The sequence below is a fragment of the Urocampus carinirostris genome, chromosome 2 (genome assembly GCF_059441175.1).
Source record: "Urocampus carinirostris isolate Australia breed hairy pipefish chromosome 2, RoL_Ucar_1.0, whole genome shotgun sequence".
NCBI lineage: Eukaryota > Metazoa > Chordata > Actinopteri > Syngnathiformes > Syngnathidae > Urocampus > Urocampus carinirostris.
In genome coordinates, this window is record NC_142350.1 from 39,450,255 (window position 1) to 39,474,484 (window position 24,230).

The 24,230-nt window shown below is 37.9% G+C and overlaps 1 protein-coding gene across 1 annotated transcript in view; it reads right to left on the minus strand.

The window, feature by feature from the left end:
- Positions 1-17,966, minus strand: part of emc2 (ER membrane protein complex subunit 2) — a 29,516-nt gene extending 11,550 nt beyond the window's left edge. The window contains exons 1-7 of the mRNA XM_088326489.1: positions 17,835-17,966; positions 17,350-17,463; positions 13,754-13,818; positions 10,432-10,517; positions 5,092-5,149; positions 1,434-1,519; positions 1,203-1,262 (exon numbers count right to left, since the gene is read on the minus strand). Coding sequence (XP_088182615.1) covers positions 1,203-1,262; positions 1,434-1,519; positions 5,092-5,149; positions 10,432-10,517; positions 13,754-13,818; positions 17,350-17,463; positions 17,835-17,964 — 599 coding nt within the window. The 5' untranslated portion in view covers positions 17,965-17,966. The remainder of the gene's footprint in view (positions 1-1,202; positions 1,263-1,433; positions 1,520-5,091; positions 5,150-10,431; positions 10,518-13,753; positions 13,819-17,349; positions 17,464-17,834) is intronic.
- Between the last annotated feature and the right edge of the window lie 6,264 nt (positions 17,967-24,230).

Sequence of the window (24,230 nt, forward strand, 5' to 3'; positions counted from 1 at the left end):
CAAAAAAATTGCACAATTTCCACATGTTCGTTCATGTATAAATAGCGCTGCAATGTTTAGTTGTCGTTGTTGACTAAAATCAATAATATGGTCGACAATGAATTCCATTGACATCGACAATAGTCACCAGACACGTTTTGCAAATACAGTGAGGCTTCTTTACATGAATATAATCTGCTGAGAGTTGCTCATGCGCTATAGCCTATCCGTCTCGAGCGGTAACATAAAATTACAGAAATGCCAGCGTCAACATAAAGTATGCGCCACCAAACTTGTAAAGTTAGGGAGCATTTAAGCATCAAGACGGCAAATGAAAGTACTTGAAAAATTTGCAAAGGGAGACAACACGTATCATGGTAGTAGGTAGATGACGCTCATATATTAATAGATGACGTCAAACAGTTGATTGAAATTGAGTCCGACTCACCTTGGTAAGATTGAAGTAGCCATGTACTGTACATTTTATATGTGTATGTTTTGCTATAAAATTGTTTGAGCCTTATGCTAGACTGTGCCTGAAAAAGTGTTTGAAATTAAATGCATGCAGTCCAAAGATCAAATGTCAGTTTGATTTCAAAATGATGAGAATCGTTAAGTTCTTTTTTTTTAACAGACTTTAAAGTTGAACATTAAATGTACGTCACCAAATGCACATACTATTGGTTTTTAATGATAATGACAAATAAATTGACCTGCTTAGAGTTATAGTAAAATTACAAGTGTTTGGAACGACTAGATGATCTGTCCACCCATGGAGATCCCTTTTACATGATCCAAACACAGTAATAAAGCTTTCTGAACAAAGGCTTGTAATATTGCACTTTTTTGTTCCACTGTCTTCAAACCACAGCAACCGAGAAACCATAGAGCCAGTGCATGCAAGCAAAAAAAAAATAATGCAACCACTGACTGATATTTCAATGGGACACACAATTAGCACTTCCTCAAACACTGCTGTCCACATAGTCATTTAACATGGCAACAAACGAGTCAGTACGAAGGAGGTAGAGTGATTCTGCTAACATGCGAGTGAAAACTGATATCCTACTCAAATTCTTCACAATAAATATGGACCCTGATCAAATCAATCTTCTGTAAGCCTAAATGTTCTGCATCTGAATTGTCATGTACTTTTTATTTTACCCTTGTGCATTAAAACAGTACCAAAAACATGTGCGCATCCATCAATGAAGTATACTCACTCATGTTCATTTATATAAAGTTCCGACAATTCATGCCATGCTTCTTGATCACCAACAAATCTGTAAAAAACAAAATGACCACTGAATAAAACAATGCACAAGGTATGCAGGTTTAACATTTTAAAAGTGACTGTTTTGCATGCGTTGGGTGCACTTGTTGTTAAGATTGCCATATCAGTTGTGTGAATATTATTTAGTTACTTGTTACCAAGATGTGTTCAAGGGACTTACTGCTCTAAATATTCATTGAGCTCGCGGATGGCTTCAGGGCCCTTTCCCTGGGCCTTCAAAATAGAGATTTTGCGTTTTCTTGCAGCCTGGAGAGAAGAGAGTAAACAGGCTTTAGGGCAGTGTTTTTTCCCTGAAAAAAAACATCTGATAGTCCTGAATTTCTTGAAACGCTTGGACAAAGAGAATTTTTTATTCAATCATTTTTTGGTAATGCTGAAAACTGAAAAATACTGTTAAATGTCTGCATTATGCAGGAGAATGTTGGAAACGTGCAAGAAAAACTTGGTTGTGTTAAAATAAAATGATGGAACCAACAGTGAGGTGATCTAAATACACTTTTGAAGGCTTAGTTGGAATTTGAAAAACATCCCTTTGTGTGGAAGGTGAATCCTTGACCAGTTGAGCCACTGGGGATTTGAACTGAACTGGTTCTGTAATCCCGAAACCAGTGAGTGAAAATAAGTCATTTCAATTTGCCAGAATTGGGAACAAAACCGCGACCCTGTGTGTAGCATTTTAGCACTGCACCAGATACTGTGAAGGCTACCGTAATTCAACCAATAGAAGAATTAGGCTGAATGGTGAAACTTAATAATTGTTAGAATATTTTTTATATGTTTAGATAATCAGCTTACATTTTACTGCAATCTTCATTACAGTTCCAAACAACAGTGTAAATCCAGATTGTTTTCATTTACCTATAATGCCTAAGGATTTATAGGAGGTACAATTCTACTTCTAAGTAAGAATTTAACTAGGGACCATGAGTAGCCGTTATATTAATGGTCAGAGAAATAAAAAAGAACGTAGTACGTAGAAAGGTTAAAAAAAAGAAAGGGAATGTGGGGGTTTTCATGACTTGTCTGACAAATACAACTGACTGATTAGCAGGGTTTTTATCAACTACTACAAAACTTGCTAGCGAGCTGCAGCTGTATTGAATGAGGATTACATAGAACTGCGGCAGGATTCCCTGCCATTACAATAGACTAAGCACAGTCAAAAAGTTGAGTATTCAAAGGAAGAACATAACAAAGGATATATTTCCAATGTCCAGTTGAAGAGAAAAACAAACTAAAAGGCTAATATAAAGTGGTAAGTCATACCAGAACCACTTGGGGGAAATGGCACACTGCTCAAAACCCAAATACCTGGCTTCCTGTTTGCATGGAATTCATTTAGGAAGTCACTTGTCTCATTCACGTCATTTAAAATATGCTTTCAGCTCATCTTAATGCTAAACTGACCTGAAGCTTGATTCATTTATATGATAAAATATGACTTCCACTGCGCCAAATTGCTCAGCATTTTATTCTTATTACCTTCTCTGTAAAAACATATCAAGAAGCCACAGTTCTGTTCTAAGAGCACTGTCTTGCCAAATCTTTATTCATGAACTGGCCTGGATTTTATTGGGCCACTATGCCATACTCATTGACAAAACCAATGGAAGCATTGTATGATTATGAAGAAAATATCATGCCACCTATCAAGGGCATGATGGCCATGATGCCAGCCATGTCTGATTATGTCCACATTGCAGTGGGTCAGATTGGTGTCCAGTAAAGGTTAGACCTGCCCAAAGATGCCCTTTGCCACAGAATCTGCAATTAACGTATTTGATGAAAATTCTATGCTTGCCCGTAGCAATGAAAGGGCCCAATATGGTGCCCTCAGCTTTGCATCGTTTTTTTTTTCCAGATTGGTTATAATCATGATCATCGTTGTGAGGAAACAGCAGAGTTGAAAAGGTAAAACAAAAAGCATATATGTACGCATATCCGAGGTCCCCCTGAACATTTTGAGTGGTTGGTGGTAAAAAAAAATAAAAATAAAAATGGAAAGGAGAAAATTGAATCAGAAAAGCATGGATGTTCCATGGTCAAAATACCTCAAGTGTCGATAACATTATTTTCAGTCCAAGGGGTCTAAAAAGATTCTGGATACAGGTAGCCGAAAGGAAATTCCTAAGCGGGATGTGGTTTAGCCTTAGAGATAGGGTGATCAATAAGGAGTTCGTTAGAGTATATTTGTTGGAAGTATTTGAGAAATTGGATGGTGAAAAAAAATGAAAGTTTTGGGTTTTCACCAACAATAACCTCAATAAGATCAAGTGTTTATTTGACTGCAAAGTGGAGTTTTAAAATAAAATTTTGATGGATTGAAAAGACAATGTAAATGCACCCCGGAATGAGTTTTTACACCTGCTCCAAGTATACATCAAGGGTATGTTCAGAAAGAAACTGGAGTTAGTTGAGACTCAGAAATGACAAATAAATGGGTTCCATTTTTTTTCCAGAGATTGAATTTTCAGTGGTATCATTTCAGTATTGGTATCAAAGTAATCATTCAATTATAGAATAAACCACATTTTAGCAAAGAATGATTAAAAAAAAAGGTTTGGACAGGTTTTTGTTCAGCATTTGCATAAAGTCTTGGTAAAAAATGAAAAAACCTTAAGCAATTTTTGTTGAGTCAACAATTATGGTTAATGGGTACCACATCTTCTCCACAACCTGTAATTACAACAGCTTACTTTCCAATCCCTGCTTTGCATGCTGGCATGCTTTAGCGAGTCTTCCTTGTGGTCACCAATTTTCCGTCATTTCTTAGACCAATCCCCAGCTGAATCCTAAACCTGCAGGGGGAATTGCTTGTGATAGTCCTTACTCCAAGACAGCGACCTAAATTAAGCAAACCTTTGCACCACCCTGTATCAATAACCCCAGTTCCAAAGGGGACGGATTGTGGCAAACATTTTACAGGTAACATACCCCAAAAGAAAGACCAGTGTTTTTTTTTTGTTTTTTTTAATCCATTCCATTGTCAGAATGTAATTCTGTATGTAAGTATGGTAATTGGCACTACCAGTACTTAAATCGTTGACATTTATTTTTGCAGGGAGGTTTTTTTAAATCCTAGCAACTTGTCAATTTCCTTCAAACACAAGGACAAAATCAACAATGAACAATTAAATGTTGAGGTGTGTCAAAGTTTTTTTTTTTTTTTAATACCGCCTACATTTCTTGTTATAATTAGCAATTTGGGTTGCCTTAACTGTTTAAAGTTCTCAAATAGACCAATCCGCCTTTTTCCAGAATGTTGGGGTATTATTGATCCTCCGATCCCTTAGTAAATAAATAATTATTTTCCCAACATTTTCAATCTCCCTCCTTATTGATGTTAAAAAAAGCCATATATTCTTTAGATGTTGAGATGATTAGTAGTTTTCTATTTTATTTGTGACAACTACTTCATTTCTAGGTAAAAATAACTAGTAGTAGGTCGAACTTCTTACCCAAAAAGTAAGCGTCACATAAACTGTTTCCTAAATTTAAAGATGGAAACATGATTGAAAAAGTGAAAGTTATCTAATGTGAATCATCAAAAAAGTAGAACCATCAGGATGTGATCTGTGAATATTGTATAGGGTATGTTTGCGTGGGGTCATTTTCGGTGCCAATGAAGAATTATTCTGAAACAAAGCATGAGAATGGAAGGGGTGGAAGGGGATGTCATATCATCGGCAAGGTCCCACACAGAACTTAATGATTTATGGAAAAATATCACGCCGCATGTGACCAATTGTCATTTTGAATAATTAAAAAAATTCAAATATTTTTTTTTAAAGTCAATGCAAAACCAGCGACTGTCTTACCGTATTTGTTGGGTCCTCTTGAAGAATAGCATCATAGTGCTTGTTTGCCTCATCGTACCTTAAAAAAAAAGAGAAAAGAAAATCTGAATTTTCACTCAATCCATTTTCAAACTTGTAGAATTAGGTGGTAGTGAGATCAAAGACAGTTCTGGAAAATCAAGTTTTGTATACAGGAAGCATGTTTCTATGATTACAGTATAGCTATACAGTAATCAGTGGTGATCTTCAGAATGAAATAAACACGCATTTAAAGAGTAGGTTGCTAGTTACATAGAGAACCTTGTAAGAGTCCTGTATCATTTCACAATAAATCATGAGATCCATGCAAGGCTTTCCGTTTTGAATATTGTAGTTGTTTGTTTCACGTTTAAATAAGGTCATATTGCTGCACTAAAAAGGTTGTGAGGTTTCTGATTAGGTGGTCTGTTTTGACCTCTGCAGTAGTAGGGACATAGTTTGTACATATCTTTTTCATGGACAAATTGAAGCACTTTTAAAGGACTTTGAAAGCTAGTACTTTAATTACTTCAGTACCAATAGTCAGAAATCTGATGTGAATAATGCTTTTGCAGATCTTACATATCCACTAATGTGTATATATATATATATATATATATATATATACACACACACACACACACAAACACACACAGTGGAAGCTCGGTACTCGACCATATTCCGTTCCATTTCTTTGTACGAAAACCGATTTGTACGATCACCGAAGCAGTTTTTTCCCATTAAAAGTAATGTAAAATCATTTTATTCCGTTCCAAACCTTTGAATGTTTACCATGAACGTAAACATGAAGCTAACCCAGGCTAATCATACGTTCGCGTTAGCGTAATCTTCCGTACGAAAGATTACGCTAACATGAACGTGTAAAAATTAAAAAATCAGGACGTTTAAGCGTCATTTAGCACCGGGGTCTCCACAACAAGTGGTGAGCGGTTAAAGCAGGGGTCGGGAACCTATGGCTCGCGAGCCATATATGGCTCTTTCTATGAGTACCTATGGCTCAGAGACCAATTTGATTGCATGCAAAATTTCTCCATCTTGTTCAAAATCGAGATTGTCTATCCTATTCAGGTACACGTAAAGCCAAACCAAAGCTAAATGCAAATGAAACACTTCGCAGTATATATAGGGCATGTTTTTCACTACAATTTACAGTCAAGGTGTCACAGCCCCAAAAAAAAAAAAACTCGTTTTGGCTGTACAACACTAAAGAATCCTTTATTTAAAAGTTCACTATATAATCTGTGTTCAGTGTTCAGATACTTTATGATGAATCCACAGAACTGTAAATACGCCAAAACACCGGAAGAGAACTTAGTCATTTGATTGGGTGAGTGGGAGGGATGGGTGGAGCTATGCAAAAAGTACAAGCATTCCCTCCCATCTCTCGCCAAAGGTAAGCACATAAGGCTCCCTATTCTCAGAATGTTGTGACGTTTTTACAAAATAAATGCTTGCATCTGGTTTTGAAACCAATATGTATGAAAAAAAGGGTCAAAATGAGTTTAACCGATCTTGAGTAATTGCAAGAAAGAGACAAGTTTAACGTGGTCTGTTTGTTGAATTTGGGACAGGGGCTCTGGCATTATTCTCTTTTCATAATTTTTATCAAATCATCAAAAATAAATGTGCTGAAGACTAAGCTTTTGTCTGGGGCGCGGGTTTAGCAATTTAGTAAATTTGTCTCATAATATATGGTGTGGCTCTTTCCCAAAATAAAATTAATATTTTTTGCTTTTATGGCTCTTTGAGTCAAAAAGGTTCCCGACCCCTGGGTTAAAGGATAAAAAAAATAAATATGAATAGGATTTCTTACCGGTCGGCAGAAGCCATGCTGTATTCCTGAAAGAAGGGAAACTCGCACATCTTCTTCATATTTTGCTATTATTTCTTTCTTAAATGCAATAGTTGTACGCACTACCCTTCTTTTTTCACCTGTAGCAACTTTGCTGCTTGCACCGACCTTCTTCCGAGGCATAATTAGGGGTTAAAACACTCCCTTCACCGCTTTTGATAAACAAAAACAGAAAGGAGTACGCGTTGCCGTGACAACAGTTCTTCACGAGGGGTGGGGGCAATCTACACTCGTACGCCGCTCAGCGTCGCCCCTAGCGTACCGGCGTTCGAACTCCGATTTTTTGAACGAAAAGCAACGCAAGAATTTCTCGAAATTTTTGGTCGAGAACCGATTTGTTCGAACTGAGAGGCGTTCGAAAACCGAGGTTCCACTGTATATATAAAATCAATATCAATTAATCAGACAATTGTTTTTTCGATTAATCAATGAATCAGATTAGAAAAAAAACACATTTTAAAATCTTTATTCAAATATTAACATTTTATTGACAAATAAGAAAATAGTGCACAAAACAGAATAGTCTACAATTAAAAAAAATCTGCGTTTGTCAGAAAAACGTTACACTTGTAAAATTACATCTTTGTTATTTAAGGAACATGAGCTTTTGGAACACTAATTCATTGCAAATTTGAAAATGAATTGACACAAATCAACAATAAGTGTTTGTCAAATAACTAAATAATTAACAAAGATACATACACATTCATGGTATACACATGCAAGTGTCTGAGGTAGTCTTGTTTAAAGTGACATGAGCGTTTGAAACAAGAAATAATTGCAAATGTGAAAACCCAGTGACGTCATTTTCATTAAGAAGCAAAAAGTAACCACTCCTGCCCTAACTGACTCACTCTTCTTCCTTAATGAACTTTGCATTACAATGCAAAAATGTGAGCATGTCAATGAGGATCATGTTGAGGATGCTCTCAGTGGTGACAGCTGCTTGCTGTGGCGTGCATGTCTTTCTCATCATGAAGCTTGTTACGGTTTGCTGTTTTCTACTAAAATAAGAACGAGTGATAAGTATTATGGCACAATTTACAATGACACAATAATTAATCAGACTCTGCCAGAAAAGTAAAACTAAATCCTAAACTTATTAGCACAAAAAAGTTGAAAATTAAACACTGATTTAGATTATGAGTGTAATAAGAATAGGCACTTAAAAGATTCTGCTTCAGCCTACTCCCTTTGGGGACATGTTTATGTTAACATTGTATTGTTTAGCCGATTTATTTGGGGTGTGTTTGTTGCAAATAATTTTTTGTTCCCTATTGTTTACTAGTTGTTGATACGGTTTTTGTGCTGTGCCAAAATAAACGTCATTTTTTTATTTAACTAAAATCAATAAGTGTCTTACTCACACATGGTCATTAATAAGCTAACAAGCAAATGCTTGCATTAAGTGAGTGAACAGTAAGTAAAGTTTTGTTATATCACCAAATTACTCAGACTTTGCGAGAAAATTCAAACGTGATGCTCAATCTTACCACTATTTTGTACGTTTTTTTTTTTATGAAGCACAATTAAACACTGCTGATGTTGATTTAACTGAGATTAAAAAAGTATCTCAAACACACATGCACGTACTCATTAATCAGCTTAAAAGCAAACGCTAAAATCAGCTAGCCACCATGGACGAAGGTTACGTTAAAACACTTAAAACGCAAATAACAAACAAAAAAAACAAAGTAGTGGCTTACCCTGCTACTGATCTCTCTTCATCCTTGTCGGTGACTCCATGTTTTTCTTTTGACTGCTGTCTCACCATCCTGATGCTCCCGTGCCATATCACTTTTGCAAAGCTTGCCCTTTTTTTGTTTTGTGAAGTGCTCACACACTTTTGCAGACTTCGGTCAAACATTTTCTCCGTGTCCGTTATGTTTCATGAGTTGAATTTTTTGTAGGCTTTGAAAATTGCGCCATTGTTCACACTCCACCTCGCATGGTTAAGCTGGCCGACTCGCGCTCCGTGTGACCTTGCTGAGCGAAACATAAATCGCGCGACACAACAAATCGAACTAATTCGTTGCCAACGCTTTTGATCAATTTTATCGATTCACTGTGGCAGCTCTAATGAACAGACACATGTAATTTAGATGTGCAAGTTTTAATCTGGCATGTCTATTTACCAACACACACATTTTTTAGATCTTGAGTAAATTGCGAATATTTTTTAATTCTAACAATACACATGTAAATATGTAAATATGTTTGGGAGAAACCTCTCCCCATATAGGGGCTGGTTAAAATGACAGTGATATGTAGCTTACGTTTTCAGTTACTGAAAGTTCTTCCAATAACAATTCATCACTGGGAACCTCTGCCTTTATGCTGCTCTGTTTAAATGTATCATGCACCAGTCTTTTGGGCGAGACCAGTAGGGGGCAAAGACGCTACATGGGACAATGCCAGGACAAACTAATGGAAGCTGCAATGGTAAAGTAAAGCCAGAAAGCAATGCCGGTGTCATTTTTAAGCAGACTTGTTGTGAAACAAGCCAATAATTCCAAGTATTTACAAGCACTTTATCCAATATCCAAAACTTTCCAATCCTTGAAAACACAACATTAAAATTCAAGCCTATTTAAGGATTTTAAGCATACACATGAAACCTCTACGGTGTTCAATGGCTGAAAATCTTTCCTGCAGCAGTCTGCTGCTACCCACATCAGCGTGGGTCTCTCCCACGTCCCTTTGCTCACATGGTTAGTCTGTGCTTTGGCATAATTGTATTTTTTTAAGTAATTTTATTTGTATTGTTTTATTCAGCCATTAAAGACAGTGTGCAGTCAGTAATCGGTGTCCCAATAAACACTACGGAAGACAGAAGTTTCAGTTAGCAACAAACAGCTGCGCATCCTGAACTTCTATCACTGTCACATTCACTTTGTAAGTCAGCCAGACTTTGAAATACTTCAGAAAGCAGAATGATGCAATGATAGAATTTTAAGGACTGGTTTGCTGTTAGTAATTTTGAACAAATAAACTTTTTTGACATACCAATAAATTACAATGTTATTGTCGGATTACTAAATCGGATTTGAAGAAAAAGAAAAGAACAAAAAAAGGTTTCAATGTTTTAGTCAAAAAACTCGAAAGAAAAACATGACATAACTCTTACTTAGCCAAAACACACTTCCGCACAAAAACAGATAGCAAGACATAAACAAAGATTGAGGGACCCCGGGAATAACAGTGGGATTTGACCGCTTCCTCCACGGGAATCCCGAAAGCGTGACTCAAGGTCTATGCAGGGCTATCCAAAGTCAAAGCTTTCTCCATGTTACCCAATTCAGAAAATGAATGCCAAGTGATCCAACATAAACACAACCAAACCTCAAACTCAGACTTCTGTTCCAAAAGCTGTAAAAGGTTTCTGATTCCAAGCATCCTTAGGTACAAAATTTAATAAAGTGACGTTTTTGCCATTTGTCCCGCTCCAGAATTTGTTGCGCTATGCTTACCTTTCCAAAGCTTCCAGCCTCATGCCCGTTAATCGCTTCACTCTGTGGCTATCTGGAAACTGCTTCCTCAGTTCCTGTAGACAGGTCTGCAAGGATGTGGCCAGACAAGAGACACAAATTATACTTGGCTAAATCTACTGAACTATTTTATGCTCCATTCATGCGCACCAAAGAAAAAAATTGTGCAATTTTGAGATTTTGGAGCATTTTGCTTTCACAAAACACTGTCTTAATGTAAACCACACCAACTTTTCTTATCCGCTTTTTTACGCTGGCAGTCACTTGTAACTGTGTAAATTGTATATTAACTTAATAGGCGTTTGTTAGGACTTTTGAAAACCAATATTCGTTTACCGTATTTTCACGTCCATAGGGCAGACCGTGGTAAAAGGCGCAGTCTATCTGGTTCTATTTTTGCATGGCCCATTATAAATGTTCATAATTAGTACATAATTTTGGCACTTATACACTTTTCACAGTGCCCTGTTAAGCGCATCTGATTATTGGGCGCGGGTGTCCTCTGCCATTGTAGCGTGTCGTTTTGCATCACTCCTCGTTAAAAGAAAATACACATTAACAAATATGGCTTCCTTGGTAAGCGAAAAAGTTGGCAAGGGTTTATTTGAAACACCAAACTGAACTTTAATTGTCCTCCACACACTCTCTCATGCAACAGTTGTCACCCTGCTAACATCTTCCAATTGTGCCTTACTTTCTGCGCCTAAACTACACGCGCCTTGCAGGAAGAGACAAGCATACAAGTGTGCGTATTTAAAAATACAGCGGGAGCTATGTTTGGTTGCAGTTTATTTCAGTATTGATTACAAAGTACTAACGTGTTTTAATCATCAATAGGGCGCAGGCATTGTAAGACACACGGATAAAAACGAGTGCTTGTAAACTAGCTTGGGCAAAATTGAGTTTGCTACTCACACATTTTACCAGTAATCGTTATCAATCAAACCCATCGGGGTCCTCATCCTCTGCGCTAAATCTCCAACATTCCAGGTTCACATTCTTGACCTTTAGAGTCACTTACAATGCCATACAGCTCCTCTGAAATTATGCAGAATTTGTGAAAGCTCAAACAACAATCCTAGCAGAGTTGTTAAGCCAAGCATCTAAAATCCATTTCTAACACGTTCGGTGCTGCTTTCCCCTCTTAGTGAATTTGTTTGCTTATCTATCGCCCCCACGCCAAAGCCTTACATTGGAAGGCAGGTTCACACTTGACCCTTAAGCATTCTCATGGTGATTATTACGTCTGCTTTACAACATACATAGGGCGCACTGCACAAAAGGGCGTGGTGCACAATTTAAAGAAAATCTAAAACTTTGATGTGTGCCGTATGGTCATAAAATACAGTAATTAGCAGCAATACTATGATAGATATAACAATTAAAGTGCATTTTCACTAAATTGTATTTGATTTATATTCCAAAAACATGACAATCATAATTTTGTGTTTAAACTAGTTGAAGCTCATTCCTAATGTTACTGAAAAGGATATATTAAGGTTGACGTCTTATTAAACTCACAACTTACACATCTACATACATTTTTTGAGAGGGTTTTAGTTTAAAATAAAAATGTTCCGAGGTTATGTGACCTTGCGTCAAAATGGCTATTGAGCATGTGCATGCACACTGAGGTAATAAGGTCAATGTCTGATTTGGTAACATGATGTTTCTTCATGCAATCTACGGAATGTTAAGGGGGATAAACGATTAAAAAAAAAAAATCGGTTTTATTTTGAAGAATAGAAAACAACTACAGTGACCTGGGGTATATTGGTCAAAAGTAGGGCTGCACGTTATACTGAAGTCCAATCGATATTGCAATGTGACGTAGTGAGATTGTGTAAACGCGAGACACTAAGTTTTTCCCCCCAAAGATTATAGCTCCATTTGTGTGTTTCATTTCCATTCGTGTTTTGAGTGATGGAGTGTTTGGCCAACCAGAATTTACACAATTTGGGTTTAAACTGTGTCGGACGATCAGAGGAAAGTTTTAATAGCACTCGCCAACAAAGGCGAGGCAATGTTTGCAAGCAGCACGCTATGTCACACACCCAACGTGTGAGCCTTGATAAGTTGTTATGGCAGAATCCCAAAACAAAATGTTTGTTTATTTTGAAAATTGTGTAGACGAGACCATTATTTTAATAACCTTAAAATGCTATTTATTGCATTTCATAGGTAGGTAGTTATTTACACATCAACTGAGTCAATAATGGTCAGACAACAACCCTAACAAAGCTCTCCATGCCACTATGATCAGGCACTCACAAAAGCACGGAAAATGAACTTTTCTTGTAAAATCGTAAATCACATTGAAATTGCAATACTGGTCTGAAAAATTGCTATTGTTTTTTTTTTCCAAAATCGTGCAGCCTTAGTCATTAGTTGTTATAATTCCTTTAAAATACCTTAAGACATGGCAGACTTAATATTTTACACACAATGCCTTGTAAAAGTATTCATTCCTATTGGACTTTCATACTTTACATACTGTCTTAAATGACTGATTATGAATAGTCATGTCAAGTTAAGTCATGTTTATTTGCTATACAAATAAAAATGACTTTACTTGTATAGCCCTCAATCACAAAGAGTCTTAAAGGGATGCACTGAATCACAGATTATTGCAAACCACAGACTATTATTACACCATCCCCTGATCTAAGAACTGAATAGAATCAACCTGTGATGGCAAGCACTCGCAAGATTACCTTTATTTCCATGTAAAGAATGTGAAGATGCAACGGGAAGCGAAAACAGCAACAAGACTTTCAGAGTAAAGGCATTTGCAAATTACAAATTATCTTTAAAAAAAAAAACATGTCAACATTAATGAGTCCCTCGGTTAATGTAAGGTAAGTGGATGTAATGTCTCCAGTCCTGAAAAAAATATATGTTGTCCTAATAGCAAAATCTTACTGGTTTGTATGTGGTCAAAAAAATAAAAAAAAAATAGAAAAAAAAATAGATGGCTGTCGTGGTTAATTGTGACATTACTGGCAATATCTGTATATTAACAAATGTGAAATCTGACTTCAGGATGTCACATCAACAATGAAAAGAATAAGCGGGCCTAAAACATTTGAGTTTATTTCCTAATAAGCTTTACCCTATTACTCAAAGTTTCCAACCCGCTGCCAATGATTTTCTTTATACAAATGACAAAGCAAAACCATTTAGTCAAATACAAACTGTATTTACACATTTGGCAATAATGATGCTGGGATCGGAATGTCTACAATGGTGAGAATGATTACTGTTGATTGTCTTGGATGTGTAACAGGCATCATTAAAAACTCACCAGTGCCAAGTCATCCCGACTGCAGTCCAACGCTGCAACCATCACCTGCTCATAAATAATCCATACTGGGAAGAAAAACACAATTGATGCTAGGTTTACACCCTTTCCATTCTCCTGCTTAAAGTAGATCTGTATAGTCTATTCAAATTAATTGTGCAATTTTGAAATAGATGCACAAAATGCTCAAAATTATTCAACGCAGAATGTAGAGATGTTTTTCCTTTTGAATTTTGTTATTTGAAAACAAGGCAAATACGACTGAAATGATGCAATTATTTAGGGCTAATGTTCCAATTAATTGCATTTGAAAACGAAATGAAATGATCTGCATTTACATAGCGCTTTTCAAGTCAAGACTTCCCAAAGCGCTTTACAGTCTTACCCAAGGACACATCACATGTAACACGGAGGAGCCGGGATTCGAACTGCGATCTCTTGATCCCAAGACGAGCGCTCTACCTCCTGAGCCACTGCCGCCCATTCTATTTGACAAGGTTATTTAACACCCAGTTAACTAGTCTTATGAAAAAGAGTTTTAAGTCAAGTGTAATAAAAGAGCTAATGAAAACACACCTAGATGTGAAGAGAACCTTAATGATCAGCAATTAAGCAGTTTCCAGTACTTCTTGACAAGTTTCAGAATTCATACAAGACTATTAGAAGCAAATTGAAAAAAAAAACAGGTTTTGAAGTAAGAATCACAGGCACACCACCTTTCTGACGTCAAAGCACAAAAAGAGTCGACCCGAGTGTGCCAAAAACCATTGGGAGTCAAGTTATGGTTTAAGTCACAAAAAATATTTTGTACTAAAGTTACACATACAGGACTGATTATGAAAAATATTGTGATGTTTGTTATTTTTTTGTAATGCAATTTTAAAAACAAAACTGTCACACAGATTTTTTTCTTTTTCAAATCAACCGAGCTATAACAAATCTTTAATTGTTCAAACATCGCTGATTATGGCGAAATACTGAAATATTCTATCTCATCTCATTAGCCGTACCGCTTATCGCGTGGGGGGGGGGGGGGGTGGGTTGGGGTGCTGGAGCCCATACAAGCCATCTCTGGGCAGTGGGCAGGGTACACCCTGAACTGGTTGCCAGCCAATCACAGGGCACACAGGGACAGACAACTCATTCGCTCATTCACACCTACGGACAATTTGGACCGGCCAAATCACCTGAAATGCATGTTTTTGGAATGTGGGAGGAAACCGGGGTGCCCGGAGGAAACCCACGCAAGCACGGGGAGAACATACAAACTCCGCACGGGAAGTCTGAAACTGGATTTGAACCCATGACAGGTTCCCATGACATGAACTGTGCCGCACAAGCGCTAACCACTGCGCCGCCGTGCTGCCCAAATATTCTATCCCATTGAATATAATTAAAAGTGTATTAGTACTAAGCTTTGGTCATAATCAAGTCAAATCATTTTTATTTGTATAGCTCTTAATAAAAAAAAATGCTCAAAGGGCTGCACAGACCACTATTACAACGTTCCCTGATCTGAAACCTACCTGAGGGCAAGGAAATACTCAAAAACCTCATCACGAAGAAAAGGAAAACTTTAGAATGGGCCATACATGAGGTTGTTAGTTTCTTATCTGTTGAGAAAATTTTATGGGACATAATAAACAATCTGGCCTGCCTAACCTCATTAACCAGCCTCGCTCTTGCACATAAAATAAATAATTACCAGTTTTTACGTCAAACACATATAAAAACAGTTCATGACTGAACCAATGGAATAATCCCAATGCCTCCACAGCCAAACAGTTAAACGTGGTTACTGGTCCTCTACGTGCAATGACGCACACAAAGGTTGGAGGAGGCTGCATCAAACTCTCACATGATAAATGGCCCTAAAAGGCCTTCGGAAAAACAATGAAGTGTACGTTGGTCAACTAGTGTGAGTACATTTTGTGTTTGAAATAGTCGAAAATAATAATTTTAAGTTATGTTGGATAGGTTTCTTATATCTATAATGCTTCTACGACAATAAAGAATCTACTGTAAATAAAATACATTAATCAAATTGACAGCAAACAGCGTCGATACACTGTAATGTCATACATTATATGGATTACCTTAGTGCAGTTCAAATGAAATGCAGTGAAGTCCAACTTTTTGGAAGTATGAGCACATTATTTTAATATTGCATAAAAGACCTGCAACACTTCAGTTGATTTGTAACTAACCCATTAGGTATGACATTTTTAATTGCATTACAGAAACAAAATAATTTGATCATCCATCCATCCATCCATTATCTGCACCGCTTATCCTCAGTAGGGTCGCGGGGGTGCTGGAGCCCATCCCAGCTATCTTCGGGTAATGGGCAGGGGAAGCCCTGAATCGGTTGCCAGCCAGTTGCTGGGCACATAGAGACAGACAACTCAGTCATTCATTCACACCCCGGGACAATTTGGACCAGCCAATTAACCTGACATTCATGTTTTTGGAATGTGGGAGGAATCCGCAGTGCCCGGAGAAAACCCACGCAGGCACTGGGAGAACATGCAAACTCCACACAGGAAGGTTAGATCTGATGACCTCAGAACTGTGTCCCATACGCGCTAACCACTGCGCTGCCGTGCTGCTCTAATTTTAGCATAATAGTTCTAATTTAATGAGACAGTCGTGCACAGAAGGGGTTGATTCATTTTGTCAAGAAAGTCATCGCAGAAAAAGAAGTGGGGACACCCTGAACTGGTTGCCAGACAATCGCAAGGCACACAGAGAGACAACTCACTCGCTCATTCACACCTAGGGACAATTTGGACCTGGCAATTAGCCTAAAATGCATGTTTTAGAATGTGGGAGCGGAGGAAACCCACTCAAGCACGGGGAGAACATACAAACTCCGCACAGTAAGGCCGGTAGCTGGATTTGAACCCATGACCGAAGACGCGGTAAACACTCAGCTGTCGTGCCGCCCTGTGGTGATTTCAGTTGTAATTTCGTCAATGTGTCATTATTCAATTTGAATATGAAAATGAAATACAGATGTCACACTTTCCCTGACTACTGTAGGTGTTGATTTTATATTTTTTACACCCATGTATGATCTAGATTTAATAGAAAAAGTTTTAAGAATTACATGCAATCACAGGATGAACATTTGTTGCAGTAGTATTCAGCGATGTCAAAAGATGAGTTTACATTGCACATCAAGTTACAAGTAAAACATTAGTACCTGCCACATAAAATGGCTAAAACAAATGTGAACACTTAATATTGTAGTAACATCAAATGTAATTGCAATTCCCCTAAGCTCAATTTTTGTGTTTTTAAAAAGTGTTGTGATAGCATGCTGGACAATGATTCACAGAGCAATCAAACTTTTGGGAGAATATTAAAAAAAAAAAAACATTTTAAGGGAACATATGCTTATATATCCCAATCTCCGCACTTGACATATGTGCCTGGTGCTTTTCCCATTTCTCCAGCAGACAAATTAATAGCAAGATCATTCCAATACTCGTACCCTAACTCCGTATTCATATTTATAATCAATTACAATATTCTAATGATAAAGATTTTACTTGGTGCTTCAGTCTTCCTCCAAAAAACAGTTATAGCGCACTCACTGTCATCCCCGAGTTTAGACGAATGGTCGCATATGAGTTCTTCGCCAACATCCACTATTTGTTCACTGTTTCTGAAGTTATCCTCTCTCCACTTGCGCAACTTGTCTCGCATCTCTGTCAAAACAGAACATAACCTTATTAAAAACAGCGATTAATTTGGTAAACAAATGACGCGTGTTGTGCTAACATATACATGCACACGGAAGGGACAGCAAGCCCCCTACCACAAAACCATATTTTAAAGAAAACTGAACTGCTTTAGTCTTATACAGGATGCATCTCGAGTACATTTGAAGGTCTGAACATACAGATGAGAATATGTCCCTTGGCAGAGTTGCTAATGCTAGCAGTGGTAGTGAGGTTACACTGTTCAGTTTCTCAACAAAACGGTATGTTGAGGACAAAATATGCGAACATCTCATACACAGGGCACAAATTACACAAATACTACACGAGAAGGATTCTGTAATAGTCATTTGGCTTACCTTCCCAGCCAACGTCGTACATTTCAGACACCGACGCCATGTTGCTTAATGACGTCGCGAGTTGTTCCGGGGTCATGTGACTTGAGGGGAGGGCGCGGCATCGTGTAGAGTAAATACTGTATGACTTCATAATGAAGGAAAACGGGTATGGTTTCTGTTTTTAGATAACCAAATTTTCTTTACAAACTTTATTTTTATTTTTGTGAAAACTCATTAATTTTCTTAATCGTTGGGGTCTGTTGTGGAGCCAACCTTTGTAGTGGGCTGACTGATTGCTAGCCAATCAGTGCGTGTACTCATAGATATACAGTGTTCACAAACACATTCATACCTAGGGACCAATGTTCCCTCTAATTTTCCACGGGTCTGAGCGTTCACACAAAGTCGGTGAGCAACGCTTGAAACAACAGTGAGCAACGGCAATCCCAAGTGTGGCAACTGAGTCATTATTAAACATGTCCAAAACTTGTCCAAAACTGAGTTTCCAGCAATGCAAAAAAAAGTTTACTTTTGAATGAATTGACTAATGTATTATTGCAAAGGTTGTACGGCCTACAAACGTCATTTGTTTTTACAACAATTCTTTCACAAGATTTTCATTTCTTTTTTTCCTGGTATCTTTTGTCGCATACTACTAACATTTTGAGGGGCTTAGTCAGTTGCATGATACAGAACTGTATTTAATCACATTTTTTTTGTGGAAGTACAATGTTGGCAACAAGATTGACTTGTATGATTGGAAATAATTTAAATGCAACACAAACGTTTTCTTCTTTTTCCCTGTTTTTTTCTTTTCATTTGTTTAATCCCTTTTAAAAAATATCATTGTGTTTATTTTTTCTTAGCTGTTACTTTTCCTTTTTGTTCTCTATTTACTTTTTCCCTTTGTTTCTTTCTTTTCTTTTTTTCTGGCTTTTTTTTTCTTTTTTCTCTTCCTTTTGTTTTTTTCTCAGCTTTACACTAATTTTTCATTTTGGTATTTTTTTCTTTTTTGTTCTATTCGGAATAGTCAGACTATTCCCCCTTCCTTTAAGTCATGTTGTGCATAATTTTACATAATATTTGGTCATATAGGGATGAAAGAGGCAAAAACAACCTGAAGAGCCGTTTAGGACCCGAAAGAGCCGGTTCCTTTTCGTGAGCCGAGCCGAAGAAGCCGGTTCTCAAAAAACTTTAAAAACTCGCAGTTTAGAGGGAACATTGCGCTGGATAGATTTTCTTGTGCGCTGAGACTGTGCAGGCAGTGCGCGATTGCGCACGCGCGCAGCTTAGAGGGAACACTGCTAAGGACGATTTTGAAACTGGGAAATTGGACTAAAAGAATGTGAACTCTAAATATTTAGCTATTTTCAGTATTGTACTATGCTTTATCATTCGGTCTTCATTGGTATCTACCCCACGGAGGGTATCATTTCCAAGTACATTTATTCACAAATAATGAGGAAAAATTATGTTCATGTTTAGTATTGAATGTGGCAGCCTTTTATAACATTTGAGTGAACGCAGTTTTACACTGGAAGTGTTTTTTAAACAGTTGAGAGAATGCAGTTTACACCTGAATAAAGGTAAGATCTTAAACCCGAGCCCGGCCAAAATTCACTTGAATTATGGGTCAGATCATGACAGTCAGAATCGGGACGGGGCAGACTTCTCTGTCGCTGCCTTTTTTCTTTAATCCACCTGTCATTGTTCTTTTTTTCCCCTGTGGATTCTGGCAGCCTATCGTGCAAAGGGCAGGCTGTGCGCTCGTCTGGGCGGCACCGTCAGACCCAGAGAAGCAGGCATCCTTGAGGGGTGGGGGCGGAGTCGGCCAACCCACACCTCCCCCTCTATATATAGTATATATAATTTGATACATCATTTAAAAAAAAAAAAAAACGTACAGTACTTTGTTTTTATAAAAAAAATGATTGAGCCTGTCAATAAGTTTTATACTTTTGTTTCAATGCATATCATAGAATTCAATAAATAAACGAATAAAGGTTTCTAATCTGTGGATTTTGACTATCGCGGGGCCTTCTTGGAACGCAACTGTCATGACCAGAACAAACAGGGGACCCAAATGCGTAACGTTTCAGACCACACCTTATTAAGGTATCGTGGGATCAGGGAGAGAGGAAAATACAGCAATCTGGTGTTTGCTGGGCAGGTGGAACAGGCGGACAGTTGGCTGACGGTCTGACAAAGAGTGACTAAAAAGGAAGCGCTTAAATATGGAGAGGGATAATTAGGAACGAGTGGCAGCTGGGGCTAAGGGAGTGAGCGCAGGTGAAGGCAAACAGCGGGCAACTCACAGGATCTTGACAGCAACCTTGGCGAAATATGAGGTATAACTTTATGTTTTTCTTTAACGAGTGGCATTTTTTACCACTAAAGATATCACAATGTTTTTTTAAGTGCTCTTGATCGCTTGTTTCACAACACGTTACGCCCGATGCGTTCAAAATAGAGAAGCGCTGCAGAACATATCTGAAGGCAGCAAACTCAGCAAATCTTTTATTCGACATGCAACAATAATATTTTTTAAAATGAAAGTGCTCTCAAAACCATAATTGTCTTCAATGAATATTTCGTCTGCAGGTTTCCAAACCTATCACACACAGTAAATAGTACAGCGTACATATATATATATATATATATATATATATATATATATATATATATATATATATATATATATATATATATAAAAGAGTATATTTTGCTTTGCAGCCCCTGTGTTTAAAAAAATGTTCCAAGATAATCACTTCACAGGCATTTTATTTTGATTTCTGACAGAAGCAATCAGAGTTGCCAATCTCTAAAATGAACAGTCATAGACTAAAAACTGGGGTAAAAGTGAGGTGCTCTCTGTGGTTTTGAAATAGTTCCTGTTCCATCTACATTTCATTTTCATCGATGTTAAACAGTGGGTTGAGGAAAATGAAGACGAATGCAATTAGCAATAATGTTTGGGTTAAGCCCTCAGGAGCCAGGGCTGTGATGTTTATACTGAAACCTGATTGGTCCCCTTTCTGACCATGTTGCTTTCACCTCACCAAGAATAACTTTGTGCAGATGACTGCAGCACGCTTACAGATGCCTTCTGGTGCACCTTTCACCTCTTCCATATAAGTGAGAGGCCCTGGGCATGAATTGATGGAACATCCCTTTTGGCCTTGCTCACTGTCTTGCTTTTATTTCTGTGATGCTTTTGGGCCAAGAAAAATAATCATCTCCACGTCATGGTAGCACCACATTGATCAGTAGTACTTGACTGCTTTGGTAGAGTACTCCCACATTATATTTTTTGTTGCATTGGTTTTGGTTACCCCTTTGATACATTTACGTTATTAAAATGTGTCACTGAATATGTAGTCACAACTGCATTAATTTGATATTTACATTATTCATTCAGTTCTATCCACATATTTGAATAAATGGTCTGCATTTATATAGCTTTTTTCAAGTCAATGACCTCCCAAAGCGCTTTACAATGTGCTTCACACTTACCCATTCACACACACACTCACACACCAATAAGGAGTCACCCATGCAAGGAATCCAACCTGCGACCTCTTGATCCCAAGACGAGCGCTCTACCTTCTGAGCTAATGCCGCTGAATAGGGTATTAACATCCTGTATTCGTTTGATGTTTCGATGTGTCCATTCATTCAGTACTTTCCCAGCAATGTTTCTAAGTGGTGTTCTGATAAGTATGTCCTTTAGTCTGCCATACTCTTATCCTACCTCCTGCAAAATCCAGTTAGATTCTGTCTGAAAAAGGTTTCTTGTGAATATGTTCCTTCCTTACTCGACGGAAAAATGTACCTCTGTTAAGTTTAATTTTCCAGCTAAGTTTAATTTTTGTCCATCAACGCCTCTTTCCCATAAGAACGGTAGTCAGACATTCAATGCTTGTCTCAGGAGGACTTTGTCCTGATGTCCCAAGCCCAGAGTACTTTGTTTATTTCTTATTTCATATCTTTGCATTAAACTGAGCTGCTCTCTTCAGCTCTATTGCGTCGTCTAAATACTCGGCCCCAATCCCGGAAATTATCAATTTGAAATACAATACTGCAGTTCCTTATAACAAAATATTTTTATTTCAGTGTTTCAAAAGATGGTTTAGTTTTTCTAAAAAAAAATAAAAACAATACTAATATCATGGAAGAATAAATTAAGAACTTTTTCTCAGATGTAGCCCGCATACGTATCAAAAGTGCACCCCTAATATTTGATTAAAACTGTATAAAATGTTGTTTCACTTTTTCTCATCTGAACTAAGCATTGTAGGTGGTACATGTTGAGGCAAGGCGGCCGGGGAGCGGTCCTCCATCACAGAGTCTCCTTGCGGTCCAACCATTGCAATCCACCGCAGCTCGGACATTTTTTCCCCGCCTTCATGCCGATGACTACCCGTCTGTTGCCTGAAGAGTAAAAGGATTGGGGGCCCTTGGAACCTAAATACAGCACCCGGGTACGCATTACCTTCGACAAAGGGCTTTAAAGTCGTTAGCAATCAATGATTAAATAACTACATTTCAACAGATGAGAAGAATTGGTGGAAATGGCATGTCTGACCAAGTCTGCCCATAAGAAATGTAATTATTGAATATAATTTCCTCAGAGACGCCTTGCTTCTGTGCATCAGCCATCGATAATTATCTTAATTATTTGATATCATCCAGGCATGTTATTTGGCTTTTGTTACTAAAATAGACTGTAGATGTCTTTTGGTTCAACATATTTGGGTGCAATAAATGGTTTGCAATTGTGGTCAGCGATATCTTTGACTGATAAATTATTGCACAAAAAATATACATTCTAATATACGTTATTTTTTAGGTAAAACTTCTTTGCACGTTATGCTCAAAAAAATCCGGTATATCCAATCCCAAAGAATGTTAATCTGTAGTGTTGTGGGAACTAGTAAATCATGTAATGTTCGATATTTTGTCTTTCTGATGATAAAAATGCATAATTTCTTTGTTTCTGTGAAATGTAAATGGGGAAATGCTAAGTAAATAATCGATTCTGTTTTTACTATTGTATTCCTGCAAAGAAGTTTCCAGAGAATTCCATGGTTGTTTGTTATTTGACAATTATTGCGCACAGTTGTTTGGTATATTGGTTGACTGTTGTTTTGACTGATAATTTGCATTTTTGTTTGTTATATTGACTTTTGGTCCTGTGGTGAGGGGCCCTCTCCCTCTGGGAGGTGTTAGACTTCTCCCATCGTGGTCTGATGCGTGTCGTAAGAGGTGATGAAAGTGGAGGGAGGGGACTGGGGATCCCTAAGAGTGGTTCTACTCCCTAAGAGACAGCAAAGCAAAGAAATGGGGGTGGGAGACCGAAAGGTCTCGCAATCCCTAGTTATAGGGTTACTAAATGTGAGAGGATATGGAAGTAAAGCGACTGAGTGGAAGAAAGAGGATATCGATATGCTTGTTGCATGTATGCTTTTTAAGTGGTGTGGTTCCTGTTGATTGGTGTAGTGCATGTGTGGTGCCATTGTATAAGTGTAAAGGTGATAAGTATGAATGTAGCAATTCGAGAGATATCAGTTTGTTGTCTGTGCCGGGTAAGCTGTATGGAAGAGTCTTGATTAAGAGAATGAGAGGAAAAACAGATGAGGTGGTGATGGAGGAGCAGAGTGGTTTCAGGAAAGGAAGAGGATGTGTTGATCAGGTGTATGCAGTACAACAGGTGTGTGAGAAATAGAATGTTTGTTTGGCTTTCATGGATTTGAAAAGGCGTATGACAGGGTCGATGTAGAGGTGTTGTGGCAGGTTATGGTAAGGTTTGGAGTGAGTGGAAAGTTGTTGGAAGCATTGAAGAGTTTTTATGTAAACAGCAGAGCATGTGTAAGAGCAGGTAGTGAGACAAGTGAGTGGTTCCGTGTTGACTGATGTGAGACAGGGGTGTGTGATGTCACCATGGTTGTTTCATGTTTACATGGATGGTGTGGTGAGAGAGCTGAATGTAAGAGTATTTGGCATAGGTGTAGAGATGATGGATAACAGTGGAACGGTGTGACAGGTAAGTCAGTTGTTTGCAGATGACACAGCGCTTGTGGCTGATTCTGAGGAAATATTGAGGAGGTTGGTAATGGAGTTTGGAAAAGTGTGTGATAGACGTAAGTTATGTGTGAATGTTGGGAAGAGTAAGGTGATGAAGTGTTCACGTGATGGAGCGGGCATGACATTAGAAATAAGGTTGCCTGGACAGGTGCTGGAAGAAGTTGAAAGCTTTAGGTACTTGGGTTGTGATGTTGGCTGCAGTTGGTGGAATGGAGTGAATCAGGAAGCAAGGTTTTTGGTGCTCTGAGGATAGTCATGAGCAACAAGAGTATGAGTATGGATGTTAAGAGGGGACTGTATGATGGTGTGATTGTGCCGACTGTGTTGTATGGT